This window comes from Poromitra crassiceps (assembly GCF_964638095.1).
Source record: "Poromitra crassiceps genome assembly, chromosome: 19".
Lineage (NCBI taxonomy): Eukaryota > Metazoa > Chordata > Actinopteri > Beryciformes > Melamphaidae > Poromitra > Poromitra crassiceps.
Window position 1 is genome coordinate 27,345,285 of NC_139646.1, and position 15,528 is coordinate 27,360,812.

Sequence of the window (15,528 nt, forward strand, 5' to 3'; positions counted from 1 at the left end):
AGTGGATGTTTTTGGGGAAAGAGAAATAGTAAATTCATCAATAATATCCAACCATCCATCCTTCCACGTAGGGATGCACCGATATGAAAATTTTGGCCGATGCCGATAACCGATATTAACATTGCTGTTATGGCCGATAACCGATATTTACCGATGTCGATATGATCTGTATAAAACCACATTTTTTATGATCATCACATTTTGTACATACTGAAAAACACATGTTAACACTGAATTTGAAAAAGTTATGCATTTCTTTATTTGCAAAGCCTTTGGAAAAGCCCATAAATCATAGATTTACTGCATTATTTCATATCAATGTGAAGAATTTGGCTGATAATGATAACCGATATTAACATTGCAACATCTGACCGATACCGATATGACCGATATGTAAAAAAATCGGCCGATACTGGCCGATACCGATATGATTGCCGATATATCGTGCATCCCTACTTCCACGTTCTAGCTGCTTCTCCGGTTCAGGGTCACGTTGGCACTGGCAGTGCGAGCAGAGCGACGCACACTTCCTTTTCCCCAGCAACTTCCTCCAGCTCCTTGTGGAGGGCGGCGCCAGGCCAGCTGGGAGATGTAGTCCCTCCAGCCTGTCCTGGGTCTGCCCCCCAAAGGGAGGCGACTGGGATGACCAGTTGCCAGTCGGTACCAAATGTCCGAAATACCTCAGCCGACTCCTCTCAATGTGCAGTAGGGATGGGCGGGAGTACTCGGGTACTACTCATTCGTAACGTTACTATTTGAGTAAAGTTTCTACCGTTCAGGTATTCACACTTTTAACAACGCAGGGGGGAATCAAATCCCCAATGCAAACGAGACAGACCCATGCTTCTCCATAACGCAGCGCAGATCAAACTCATTCAAAACTTCACTCTCGTTTAATAAGTTACTTGACTCCACTGTTGTTTTCCATAATGTTGTTAGCCACAACAGATCATGAACAGACACTCAATCTAATGAACCATTTTATCTTGCTTGTAAATAAGACCCTGAGATAACCTGAACTCCTCCCCTGCTCCCCCCTCACCTGGATGGGACACGCCACTTTCTTTCAGGAGAGAGCTATGGGCTCAGGCTTGGAGGGGCTGATACTGCAAAGCGCTCCAGTCAGTGCACACACTGGAGAACAGTCAGTGCACACACTGGAGAACAGTCAGTGCACACACACTGGAGAACAGTCGACTCGGTGCACACACTGGAGAACAGTCGGTGCACACACTGGAGAGAACAGCCAGTGCACACACTGGAGAACAGTCGGTGCACACACTGGAGAACACAGTCAGTGCACACACTGGAGAAGAGAGAACAGTCAGTGCACACACTGGAGAGAACAGTCGGTGCACACACTGGAGGGAACAGTCATTGCACACACTGGAGAACACAGTCAGTGCACACACTGGAGAACAGTCAGTGCACACACTGGAGAAGAGAGAACAGTCAGTGCACACACTGGAGAACACAGTCAGATGAAGCCAGACAGATGTTAATGGGTTCATGCATTGGAGGAGTGGTTCCAACTTCCTTTTTTGTCTTATGTACCTTATGTAGCCCTACTCTGCCTCTGATTGGCTGTACACCGTACTCTGCCTCTGATTGGCTGTACACCGGAGTCCAGTTACACTCATACCATTGGTAGTTGAAATGATCCTTTGCTTGCTGAAGATGATTGATTAAACGTAAACCAAAACAGAGTTCCATGTGCAGTGTGTGTGTTTGTTTGTTTTCTTTCTCTCTGACGGCCATACGCCAGCGTTTCAAAATAAAAGCTCTCAGACTCGTGTAATAGAGACTTAATGACATTTTTCATTACATTACATTTTATTTTGAAGCAGCGGCGGCAAACTTTCAGGGGTGGCGGCCCGCTGCTGCTGAAAGAACGTGTCGGAAAGCCTGTTGTAGTGATAAGTCTAATTCATCATGGAAACGTGCATCTCACGAAAATACAAACAGTTGCCAGATTCTCACTTATTCTATTAATAGTACTAAAAACTATGATACCTTTATTATTCTGCTGCAGACACATTTATGTTCTGTTGATATACAGTATATCTGTATTTGAAATGCTTAGAGTGAATTGTTGTAAAGACAACACCGAATTGACAAACTCTTGACCATTTGTATTCTCACTTCTCTCTCCTCCCTCCCTCCTTTCCCCCTCGCAGGCCGGAAAAGAAGTCGGGCGTTGCGTCCGCGTTCTCCCATCTTGGAGACCAAGGACATTCCTCCCCTGGAGCTACCCAAGTCCTCCGAGGACCTCCTGGTTCCCGCCTCGCAGCTCCTCAACATATCTGCCGTCTATGAGGTCCTCCGCAACTTTGGCTCCGTGCTGCGGCTTTCGCCGTTCCGCTTCGAGGACTTCTGTGCGGCGCTGGCCGGCCAGGAGCAGTGCACGCTGCTGGCCGAGACCCACGTCGCCCTGCTCAAAGCCATCCTCAGAGAGGAGGACACCTCCAACACCACGTTCGGACCCGCCGACCTCAAGGACTCGGTCAACTCCACTCTGTACTTCGTGGACGGCATGACCTGGCCGGAGGTGGTGCGGGCGTATTGCGAGAGCGACCCAGAGTACCGGCACATCCTCCCCTTCCAGGAGGCCGAGGAATACCCGTACGAACCGCTGGAGAGCAAAATCAAAGTCCTCCAGTTCCTGGTGGACCAGTTCCTGGCCACCAACATCGCCCGAGAGGAGCTGATGTCGGAAGGTGTGGTGGCCTACGACGACCACTGCAGGGTGTGCCACCGGCTGGGCGACCTGCTGTGCTGCGAGACGTGCTCGGCCGTCTACCACCTGGAGTGCGTGAAGCCGCCGCTGACGGAGGTGCCGGAGGACGAGTGGCAGTGTGAGGTGTGCGTGGCCCACAAGGTGCCCGGCGTGGTGGACTGCGTGCCCGAGGCGCAGAAGAGCCGGCCCTACATCCGACAGCTGCCCGTCGGCTTCGACCGGCACCAGCGCAAATACTGGTTCCTCAACCGCCGCATCGTAGTGTAAGTGGTACGGGGTGGGACCGTGGGAACCAGAAGTTTCATCACAATACGATGTGATATCGATTCTTTGGCCAACGGTAGGATATCTGCTGATATCACAAAGCCTGCCAGGCTGCCACCATACCATTTAGATTTCATTCAATTCAGGGGCCTGCGATTGATATGAGACAATATCATATTCCCATTTAACACAATCCGTTACATTTATATAGGGCTGGACGATAAAACAATAAATATATATATCGCGATAGACATGTGATCAATAGTTCAATACAGCAACAAAAATGGCTCGATAGAGCCGTTCGATAGACTGCATGAAAAAAACAAGAGCGCTTCTCCTCCGTGGCCATGGTCCGTGGCTCATAAACAGCCTATCATGTCCTTTGTTAATACAGCGTGCTGCGAGTGACACGGAAACAGCCAATCATTTACAGACAAACCCCGAGCGTGCACCCGCCCCCAGCTCATAAACAGCCAATCATATCCCTTGACAATGGGCAGTGCTAGTGACGCGAACAGCATGTTTGACCTCACCCGGTACCACACACCTCCAAGTGAATCAACAATAACACAGAAGAGAAAAAGAGTGCGGGGAGAAGACGTGGAGGAAATTGTCAATAAGACAAGCAGAAAACCTTTGTCTATAAACGTTACAAAGAATTCAATGTGAGTACCGTAAATTCCGGACTATAAGCCGCACCGGTGTATAAGCCGCACCTGCAAAGTTGACTGTTTTTTACATATATAAGCCGCACCGGACTATAAGCCGCGGGTGTTTTAATGGTATTTTATTTATTTTTTTATTATTTTTTTATTGTGTTTTAATGTTGAATTACCATATGTAAGGGTTCATGCACAGAGGGGATTGTCGGGAAAGAGATGGCTGTTTGAGGAAGCTCCCATTTATTAACATTTCAACAAAACAACATAACACAACACCACATGTGTTTCTTTTTTACAGTGCACACAGTGTCATACAGTGTCATACAGTGTGGTGAAAAGAGGGCAAGAGAGGAAATTAAAACAGAAGTGGATTTATAGTTAGAAAGAGTGCTAAAAAAGAGAGATTTTTTTTTTTTTTTTTCTTTTTTTTGGAAAAAATCCATAGATAAGCCGCACCGTTATATAAGCCGCAGGGGCCAAAAAAGCCCAAAAAACGGGAAAAAAGGTGCGGCTTATAGTCCGGAATTTACGGTAGGTACATTTTCCCACCGGGTAATAAACACGTGACAACACCGGTGTTACCGGTGTTCACGTGTAAAAAAAAAAATGAAGAAAAAAAAGCTCTGTAACAATAGGATTGTTAGTTCCTACTAGTGCATGTTGTTCCGGGGGACAATAACAGTGAGACACCAGTTGGATATCCTCATGATCACAGCAGCTAGACTAGAGCGGACGTTACGTTATATCATGTATGTTGATAATAAAAGTTTTAAAGTAAAAGTCGTAGGGTCATAGAGAGATGATAGAGCAGATTGAAACCAACTCCACTGTCCTCACAGCCCAGACGTACTAACGTTAGCTTGAATGTTCAGTCACAACACTGGCTGCCTCACAACTCATGGCTGCATCTCCCTCGAGACAACTTTTCAGATGCACGTGGAGACAATCTTTCTCAAAAGAAACTATCGTTAACGAGTAGCGACACATCTGGAGACACTGCAGCAGTAAGCAGGCAATGACTGAATGCTGGTTAAGTCCTCCCTCCCGCTAGCAATGATGCTAAGTTAGCATCGACTTTTCGCTGTTGTAAAAGAAAAAGCACATTTCCAGAGATGGCCCGCAGTGACAACAGACTATACACACAGGCTTAGCTAAGGGTCTTACCTACATGTGTATGAGGAGGGCATCATTTGTGTTCATAAGATGCATAGCGTTAACTAGCGTTAGTTGCTGGTCTCACCAGAACAGTGGAGCCACACTGTAGCCCAGAGGGAGCGCTTCTTATTTACACCGGCGCACGCTGAAACTGCGCAGTTTTCCTTTCATTTCTTCCTCCATAAAAACAAACTGTGTTACCGGTGGGCATGTTATGTAATCGGTATCCCCCACTACCGTGTAACACCGACTACCTAATTAGCATATGATGTGGCTATTGTACAGTCTCATGTTAGCATGTGATGTGGCTATTGTACAGTCTCATGTTAGCATGTGATGTGGCTATTGTACAGTCTCATGTTAGCATGTGATGTGGCTATTGTACAGTCTCATGTTAGCATGTGATGTGGCTATTGTACAGTCTCATGTTAGCATGTGATGTGGCTATTGTACAGTCTCATGTTAGCATGTGATGTGGCTATTGTACAGTCTCATGTTAGCATATGATGTGGCTATTGTACAGTCTCATGTTAGCATGTGATGTGGCTATTGTACAGTCTCATGTTAGCATGTGATGTGGCTATTGTACAGTCTCATGTTAGCATGTGATGTGGCTATTGTACAGTCTCATGTTAGCATATGATGTGGCTATTGTACAGTCTCATGTTAGCATGTGATGTGGCTATTGAGCTGTCTAATATGTTAGCATGTGATGTAGCTGTTGAGCAGTCTCATATGTTAGCATGTGATGTGGCTATTGAGCAGTCTCATATGTTAGCATGTGATGTAGCTGTTGAGCAGTCTCATATGTTAGCATGTGATGTGGCTATTGAGCAGTCACATATGTTAGCATGTGATGTGACTATTGAGCAGTCTCATATGTTAGCATGTGATGTAGCTGTTGAGCAGTCTCATATGTTAGCATGTGATGTGGCTATTGAGCAGTCTCATATGTTAGCATGTGATGTGACTATTGAGCAGTCTCATATGTTAGCATGTGATGTAGCTATTGAGCAGTCTCATATGTTAGCATGTGATGTAGCTATTGAACAGTCTCATATGTTAGCATGTGATGTGGCTATTGAGCAGTCTCATATGTTAGCATGTGATGTGACTATTGAGCAGTCACATATGTTAGCATGTGATGTGGCTATTGAGCAGTCTCATATGTTAGCATGTGATGTGGCTATTGAACAGTCTCATATGTTAGCATGTGATGTGACTATTGAACAGTCTCATATGTTAGCATGTGATGTGACTATTGAGCAGTCACATATGTTAGCATGTGATGTAGCTATTGAGCAGTCTCATATGTTAGCATGTGATGTGACTATTGAGCAGTCTCATATGTTAGCATGTGATGTAGCTGTTGAGCAGTCTCATATGTTAGCATGTGATGTGGCTATTGAGCAGTCTCATATGTTAGCATGTGATGTGGCTATTGAACAGTCTCATATGTTAGCATGTGATGTGACTATTGAACAGTCTCATATGTTAGCATGTGATGTGACTATTGAGCAGTCTCATATGTTAGCATGTGATGTAGCTATTGAGCAGTCTCATATGTTAGCATGTGATGTGACTATTGAACAGTCTCATATGTTAGCATGTGATGTGACTATTGAGCAGTCTCATATGTTAGCATGTGATGTAGCTATTGAGCAGTCTCATATGTTAGCATGTGATGTAGCTGTTGAGCAGTCACAGATGGTACATGTGATGTAGCTGTTGAGCAGTCTCATATGTTAGCATGTGATGTAGCTGTTGAGCAGTCTCATATGTTAGCATGTGATGTGGCTGTTGAGCAGTCACATATGTTAGCATGTGATGTGGCTGTTGAGCAGTCTCATATGTTAGCATGTGATGTAGCTGTTGAGCAGTCTCATATGTTAGCATGTGATGTGGCTGTTGAGCAGTCACATATGTTAGCATGTGATGTAGCTGTTGAGCAGTCTCATATGTTAGCATGTGATGTAGCTGTTGAACAGTCTCATATGTTAGCATGTGATGTAGCTGTTGAGCAGTCTCATATGTTAGCATGTGATGTGGCTGTTGAGCAGTCACATATGTTAGCATGTGATGTAGCTGTTGAGCAGTCTCATATGTTAGCATGTGATGTAGCTGTTGAACAGTCTCATATGTTAGCATGTGATGTGGCTATTGAGCAGTCACATATGTTGCATGTGATGTGGCTATTGAGCAGTCTCATATGTTAGCATGTGATGTAGCTGTTGAACAGTCTCATATGTTAGCATGTGATGTAGCTGTTGAGCAGTCACAGATGGTACATGTGCTGGTGCAGCAGCAGCAGCAGCAGCAGACTGCCTGCTAGATAAACCATACAGGAGCATGGCTCATCTGAACAATCTAAGATTTAAAGAGGGCTATTATGAGGTCAGGCTGCTCCAGTATCTCTCTCTCTCTTTCTCTCTCACCAAATTGGCCGTCAGCAGGTGCTGTGTAATAGATCTTCACTGAGTCTCTGTGAGTCTCTGTGTATGTGTACAAGCAATGTGCACACAAGTAGATATGTGTGACTGTGTGTATGTGCAGTGAATGTGCACAGAAGCAAGGTGTGTGTGTGTGTGTGTGTGTGTGTGTGTGTGTGTGTGTGTGTGTGTGTAGTGAAGTCGTGAGAGGATGCTGAATAGACAGTATTGTGTCATGGCCTCAGGCTCCCCTGGCATGGAGCATGCTGAGCACAAAGCTGTCAGATCTTCCACTCAGTCGACTCGACAGTCTGTAGGCACCGTGAACTCTGTCACACAGTGCCCAGTCAGTCTGTAGGACTGGCAGAGCCTCTGCTGCTGGGATTGCCCCTACGTCCTGCAATGTGCGGTTGGGCGGTGCAGGTTTTGTTGTGGAAAACTTATTTCAGAGAGTTTGAGTTTGATACGGAGGGAAAACCCCGAACACTTATGCCATATTACGATATCCAAAATCGAAGACAATATCCAGTCTCATCTCGCGATCTGAATATAATATATTTCCCAGACGTAGTGTTTTGGAAAGCATACAAGTCAGTTGGTTTATATCATAGTGCCCTTGACAGGTCCCAGTTGTTGCTGCCCACTTGTAATGAACCCTCAAGGGCAAATCAGAACATCAGTGCACAGGTGTGCAACATGCACAGGTGTGCAACATTCCCCTTTGTCGTGATTTCCCCTCGTCAACAATGCTACATCCTGTACAAGAAATAGACAGCCAATCACAATGCTACATACTGTACAAGAACTAGGCTACCAATCACAATGCTACATACTGTACAAGAACTAGGCTACCAATCACAATGCTACATACTGTACAATAACTAGACTACCAATCACAATGCTACATCCTGTATAAGAACTAGACTACCAATCACAATGCTACATCCTGTATAAGAACTAGACTACCAATCACAATGCTACATCCTGTACAAGAACTAGGCTGCCAATCACAATCTCCTGTCCTCTCCCCTACAGTGAGGAGGATGGTGAGCAGGAGGATAAAGCCATCTGGTACTACAGCACCAAGGTAAATGGGACTCCTTTCTTTTACTTATAGGGCTTTTCCACCATGTCCACCCTGTCCTCACCACGTCCACCCTGTCCTCACCACGTCCACCCTGTCCTCACCACGTTCACTCTGTCCTCACCACGTCCACCCTGTCCTCACCACGTTCACTCTGTCCTCACCACGTCCACTCTGTCCTCACCACGTCCACCCTGTCCTCACCACGTCCACTCTGTCCTCACCACGTCCACTCTGTCCTCACCACGTCCACCCTGTCCTCACCACGTCCACCCTGTCCTCAACACGTCCACCCTGTCCTCACCACGTCCACTCTGTCCTCACCACGTCCACCCTGTCCTCACCACGTCCACCCTGTCCTCACCACGTCCACCCTGTCCTCACCACGTCCACCCTGTCCTCACCACGTCCACCCTGTCCTAACCATGTCCACCCTGTCCTCACCACATCTACCCTGTCCTCACCACGTTCACCCTGTCCTCACCACGTCCACCCTGTCCTCACCCTGTCCTCACCACGTCCACCCTGTCCTCACCACGTTCACTCTGTCCTCACCACGTCCACCCTGTCCTCACCACGTCCACCCTGTCCTCACCACGTCCACCCTGTCCTCACCACGTTCACTCTGTCCTCACCACGTCCACCCTGTCCTCACCACGTCCACCCTGTCCTCACCACGTTCACTCTGTCCTCACCACGTCCACCCTGTCCTCACCACGTCCACCCTGTCCTCACCACGTCCACCCTGTCCTCACCACGTCCACCCTGTCCTCACCACGTCCACCCTGTCCTCACCACGTTCACTCTGTCCTCACCACGTCCACCCTGTCCTCACCACGTCCACCCTGTCCTCACTAGGTGCAGCTGGCGGAGGTGATCGAGTGCCTGGATAAGCAGTACTGGGAGGCGGACCTGAACGCAGCGTTGGAGGAGATGAGGGAGGAGGTGCACACCCACATGGACATCAATGAGGACCTGACCAACAAGGCCCGCGGCAGCAACAAGTGCTTCCTCACCGCCGCCAACGGTAAGACAACTTTGCAACGCTGTCTCATTATTCAGGGATGCAAACTGGGGGCAGGGGGGGGGGGGGGGTCACTCTGTGTGTGTCCTTCAAGAGTTGCCGTAGTTCAGCGATGCGTTGATGAGCTTCCGCTGTTGACGTGTGGTCCTCCTGATGTGGAGGCGCTTCCTAAAGCTACAGCCTGACTCTCGTTTGTTGTTTTATTAACAAGATGTCACATAATAGGCGAACCCAAAAGCCCAGTTACATTATGCTAACGTTCTCTATCGCTAGCTAGCTAGCTATCTATCTGTGTTTCCACTATTTTTTGTTTGTTTGCTGCAGAGCTAGCACACATCTCAAAAGTATTACTACTGGACACACAGATGTGAGTACTTGGAAGTTGAAAAAACAGCTTAATACCCAATAAGTCAGTGTATTCCCTCAAGGTGTTATATATAGTATATTTTTGGTGGCCATTTTCACAGCTAATCCATAAATCTGCTAGCGACAGCCAGGGTGATTATAGAGTGCGATAGGAGTGATATTTGATTATTAAGAGTGCTATTTTGACAGCAGACTTATAACTTCGCTCAGAAATGCTCTTACTGTGGAACATACTGTATGTCAATAATATGTAGGTTATGTGAAAAAGCTGATGGAGTGTTTTCTTTTTAATCTTTCAGTATTTGGTTTGAGCTTCTTCCACTACGTTAAATTTGAGCAAATTGTCTGTCAGCACCACGGTCAGCGCAGACACAGTTTCCATCTCCTAGTTTATGTTAAGCCTGAATGACGATAGCAAAGAGTCCTCCTCCCATAAATGATCATTGTCACCACAGTCTTCCACGCTTGGATGTGAGCGGAGGTGCTTAGCGTTCAGCATGTGGCTCTAAACGCTGCAGTGCATCTTATGACCTCTGGGGGTTTTCAATTCAAAACACAGCATGGTGCCAATATGCTCTCTGACCACACGGAGGAATATGTGTCTTTACTGCACAGTGAGCGAGCCGTGTGTGTCATGTGTTTTACACAAGGCAATGATTGGAATGATGTCCAGTCTACACCAAGTGCACAAGACATGTGTAAACAGGCATGTATTTAGACATGTCTGGGTTAGGTTGATGTGGAGCTGCTGTCTTTGATACCTGTCTGTAGAATGAATGTCTCTCGCTGGCTTTCAGTCTGTGCTGTTGTCAGTCTGTGCTGGAGCACAGTTGATCGGTCCTGCCTCACTCTGTGTCTGTGTGCCTCTCCCTCTCTCCTCCAGAGGAGATCCTGGATCGGTTGCGGGCCAAGCAGGAGGAGGAGCTGGAGGAGGTGAAGAGGCGGGTTGCCGAGGAGGCCCAGAAAGCACGGCTGGAGAGGGAGAGGAGTGAGCGGGAGGGGGAGGGGGAGGGGGAGGGGGAGGGGGGAGACCACCAGGCCCCCATGAAGGACGAGCCGGGTCAACAGCCAGAGGCCAAGGTCACAGAAGAGGAGGCCAAGGTCAAAGAGGAGGAGAAGGAGGTGAAAGAGGAGGTGAAGGAAGAAACCAAGGCCACCTCACAGGAGCACGAGGCTGTCAGACCTGGAGGTAAGAGCTTATATATATATATATATATATATATATATTGTAGCCCGACAAGTCATTTAATTTAATCACCTAAAGAAGAAAAGAGCTTGGAATTGTTGACACAAAAACACAAAAATAATTGTTCAATAGAGATTTGATGGGTAACAAGTCACTATAGCTCAAGTCCAAGTTGAGTCTCGAGTCCCCAGCGTTCAAGTCCAAGACCAAATCCAGTTACTGAACCTGAGCGTGAATCCACATGATGTAGGTGGAACACACGTGCCTGCCCTCGCACCAAATCCAATCATGTAAAGGTATTAATATAACGATCAATATCTTACGCCAAATTATTCAGGCCTCCAACTTCCGAGTCCGAATGTATCTATGATTATTTTGCATGTCATGCAGCCCTACGAGAAAGAGGCTCTCGCACAAACTGTCAACGTCTGGTGTGGTTTTGCCACGATAACGGAAACAGTCGACGAGCTGAAAAAGTTGAACGTTGTTCAACTCCGGTGGCGGCTGATGCAGCTGATGCAGCTGATGCAGCAGATGCAGCTGATGCAGCTGATGCAGCTGATGCAGCAGATGCAGCTGATGCAGCAGATGCAGCTGATGCAGCTGATGCAGCTGATGCAGCTGATGCAGCTGATGCAGCTGATGCAGCAGCCACCATTGTGATACAGCAAAGCTGCCATGTGAAAACAATGGAGGTAGCCACAGTAACTGTCTGAAAGCACCAGCCAAGTGAGTGTAGATTTGAATGGGAATGGTCACTCTCTATCAATACAAATTCTATGGTCAGACTCAGAACCTGAATGCCAATAATAAAGAGATAAGATTACAACCAAGATGACATGAAATGCTATTGTTTCTGTTGATAGATTTGGTCTTATAGTCCACAATGTTATCCACATTGATTTTATCCTATTTGCCAGTTTCGATCCTTGGAACAATACCGCCCTTCTGTATTGTCTCAAAAAGTTTCCCCTGGATTATCAGCTTAAAGGTCTTTACACATCAAGAGCGATGCGAATATACGGCACGAAATTGCGATGCGAGTTTTGACCCACCTGTCAATCACAGCCACAGATGTGTACACGGCAGAAGCGAATTTCAGAAAAATCGACCGTGGTTCGAAAAAATAAACCGCAATAACGCTCAGCGAAACTTCGCCGTTGGTATGCACGGTTGCATTGACTGATATAGGTTCGGAAAATATTATTGACGTGTGAATTAATCGCACGAAAAAAACGCTCCCGATGTGTAAGGACCTTAAGTCTTGAATTTGTACAACATTACTGCATTATTGCTGTCCATGTGCAGTTGTAGAGGCTCCGTCCACTTGTCAGGAGGGCAGTGGTGGCAGTAACATCTCAGAGGAACCTCAACTTCCAGCAGCCCCAGCAGAGACCAACCCCAACGCTGAGACCTCTAGCCTGGACCCAGCCTCAGCACAGAGCACCCCCACCGCTGTGACCTCTCGCCTGGACCCAGCCTCAGCACAGACCACCCCCACTGCTGAGACCTCTCGCCTGGAGCCCACTGGAGAGGGATGTTCCAATATGGAAGCCAGTGACGGCACCGAAGGTATACCAGGACACTCCATGGTGTGAAGTTGCCCATATTAAGCCCTTGTTTCGGGTCAGCTTTACCATGGCCCAGTCTGTACCTTAACCTAGCAGGGGGAATTGCAAAACTGACTCCAGACTAGGGCTGTCAAAGAATATTGTATATTCGAATATATATTCGAATATTAAAATTAAAAGAATAATCGAATATGAAAATTTATATTCAATTTTATATATATATATATACGGTATATATATATATATATATATATACGGTATATATATACAGTATATATATATATATATATATATATATATATATATATATATATATAGTTTTTTTTTTTTTACATTTAACCAGGTAAAAAAAAAATGGGCAGGAGGGCAAAATATAAACATACATCGTTTGCCTGGTTATTTAAAAACATTACAAAAGTTTAGGCTACTACTGTACTAATGCTGACTGAATAAATAATAAAAAATAATAAAAATAAATAAACAATGTTTAAATAAATATACCAAGTAGTTATATATAAGCTCTCTGATTGTATTGGTTTGCTTTCCCACGAATGCTTTTTTTTTTAAAGATTATTATTTTTGTATTTGAATATATTCGAACGAATATGTTCTGGTTTGTTTGTTTCATACATGCTGTGCTTGGGTGTTCCTTCCTCTTCTTGACCATTCCCCAGCCTTGCCCTCTTGTCTGACCCATCTGCTATTTTGCTTGAATTTCAGCGTTGGTCTTGAACGCTTTTAGCCGCTCTGCTCTTGCTCTCTTGATCACTCATGCTTTCTTTTCTGCTAAAGAGCTGAGAGGTTGATTGCGTAGATTGATTTGCAATCAGATGGCTTTGTCACTGCAAACAGCATGACTGGAACTGAGCCTCAGTCAATAGGGACGACAGCATTCACATCACCTGGTGCAATTATTTAATTATTATATTTATACAACTTTCCTTCTGCTGCTTCCTTGTTATTGGCATCCAGATAGCTCTTTGTTTAGGCTGTGCTATTGTTAAAAGCCTTGTCCTGAGGTGACCTCCACACATTCAACTTTGACAATCAGCATCTGAACACAGTTCCAGCGTTTGTGGTTGTGCTCAGTATGGTGATGCTGTGTGTGCACATACCTTGTTGTGGCCGTGCTTGCTAAACTCTGGCATTCTTCTGATCAGTTGGGAAAAGCATAGATTGCTCATTGCTTTCACCTGACCCATACTTTTCATATAAGCTTGTTCTTTGGTACGTGCACTGCATGCTGCTTGTCACTAGAGGGAGACATAGCCCTGCTTATTATGTCACAAGCATTACAAGCAAGTTGCTGTCTTCAAACCTGCTGTTTGGATGTCATTGCTAAAAGCCTTGTTTATTTAACACTATAATTTATGTTCGTTCCAGTTCAATCGTTTCAGTCTTGCTAAACACTTGAATGAACCATGAAAGATCTCTCAGATATCATGACATGGCAAATGACAGCAGGTACTGCACATTTTAGACAAGCCAGAATATTTTATATAATGGCCAAATCCACTTGTCATTTTCTGTCCGTGTAGCAGAAAAGCCGTTGTCTGAGTCTGCCCCCACCAGCGGAGAGGGGTTCCCCAGCCTGAGCCAGCCCCCCCAGCCCAGCGAGGAGAACAGTAACAGCAGTATAGGAACTGGGGCCCCTCCCAGGGGTCCTGAACCCCCAGATCTGGCCGACAAGTCCTCCCAGTCGTCCTTGGCTAGCTTCGATGACACAGGTCTGACACAACATCGTTATTACTTGGTTTGCTTTGAGATCACAGCGTCATTCTGGCACTATTGATGTTACCATTGGAAGTTTTGTTCGTCTGTTACGGAGCAGCATGTTTAATGTATTTAGGATCACAAAAAAGTAAGTGCATACTGGCCATCTACACCAAAGACTGGGTCCGGACCCACAGGTGGGTCTCACGAGATTTTATTTGGGTCGCCAAATACATTTGCAGAATTTCTTCCATAGTCTTTTATTTAAAATGTCTATATTGTCTTGCTGAAGAGAAGTAAAAACAATGACATAGCCTGTTAGCTCAGCCTAAATGCATTTATTTTGTCTCATTTATTTCAGTATTTAACATTTATGTGTTTTCAATAATGTGCATAAGTTGTGATTGTGGGCTACATAAGGTGAATAGCCTGCTATCAATTGTTTTTAAGCTCAATAAACACAGATCTAATAATTTGACCGGAATTGTCAGAAACGCTGATGAGAACATTGACCTTACTAACCAGCTGGTTAGCTCTTCTAGCAGACAATAGAATATTTACAATACATAAATATATATACAATACATCCATACTGCCTTTAACCTATTGATACCTGATGCAGCATTTGTGTGTGTATCCCTTTAAGACTTAAAGGGATACACACACAAATGAGGGATATACACGCAAATGCTGCATCAGGTATCAATGGGTTAAGATCGCTGTTACAGTAACGTAAATTCAATGATTTACAATGTCCCATTTCTTCACCGCCACTTCGTCCATATTGTTGTTGCACGGTATGGGGCGAATGGCCAGCGTCTCCATCATTGCGATTGGTCGGCCTGGAAAAAGCGGTTCACGTCACCTGACGCTTTTCGTTTCACATTTCATATCTCAACGCTCTGAGGAATAAAACACACCGGCTGCAGCGCTTTTCTGGAATGGCCGCCTTTTGCACACCTTGCCTCTCGTTGCAACACATAGCCTTTAAGCATCTTCTGTCCTTCATTAACCTGGGTGGCGTGTTTCCAGGGGACGGTAAAGAGGCAGGCAGTGGTGAGGGGGCGGGGCCCGGCGGCAGGAGGTCCTTGGCGACCCGCATGGTGACCCGGCTCAGGAACCCGGAGAGCAAGCTGAGCCAGATGAAGAGCCAGCAGGTGGCTGCTGCTGTGCACGAGGCCAACAAGGGCTTCAAGGAGGGCAAGGAGGTGAGCACCTGCAGCTGCTAAGCTGCTGGATTTTGTACTTGTAAATACATGCTTGTGTCAGTCAGTCATGAGGAATTTGAGTTCCACTTTTGAGCCATTTTTGCTTTTTACTCTACGCGTCAGTCTGGA

The 15,528-nt window shown here is 45.9% G+C and overlaps 1 protein-coding gene across 1 annotated transcript in view; it reads left to right on the top strand.

Moving 5' to 3' along the window:
* Positions 1-15,528, top strand: part of LOC310794007 (nucleosome-remodeling factor subunit BPTF-like) — a gene marked incomplete at its 5' end in the record, with an annotated part of 88,093 nt that overhangs the window by 3,207 nt on the left and 69,358 nt on the right. The window contains 8 exons of the mRNA XM_083655876.1: positions 2,178-3,000; positions 8,283-8,334; positions 9,190-9,358; positions 10,605-10,709; positions 10,794-10,910; positions 12,216-12,479; positions 14,017-14,205; positions 15,224-15,399. Of these exons, the coding sequence (XP_083512002.1) occupies positions 2,178-3,000; positions 8,283-8,334; positions 9,190-9,358; positions 10,605-10,709; positions 10,794-10,910; positions 12,216-12,479; positions 14,017-14,205; positions 15,224-15,399 (1,895 nt within the window). The remainder of the gene's footprint in view (positions 1-2,177; positions 3,001-8,282; positions 8,335-9,189; positions 9,359-10,604; positions 10,710-10,793; positions 10,911-12,215; positions 12,480-14,016; positions 14,206-15,223; positions 15,400-15,528) is intronic.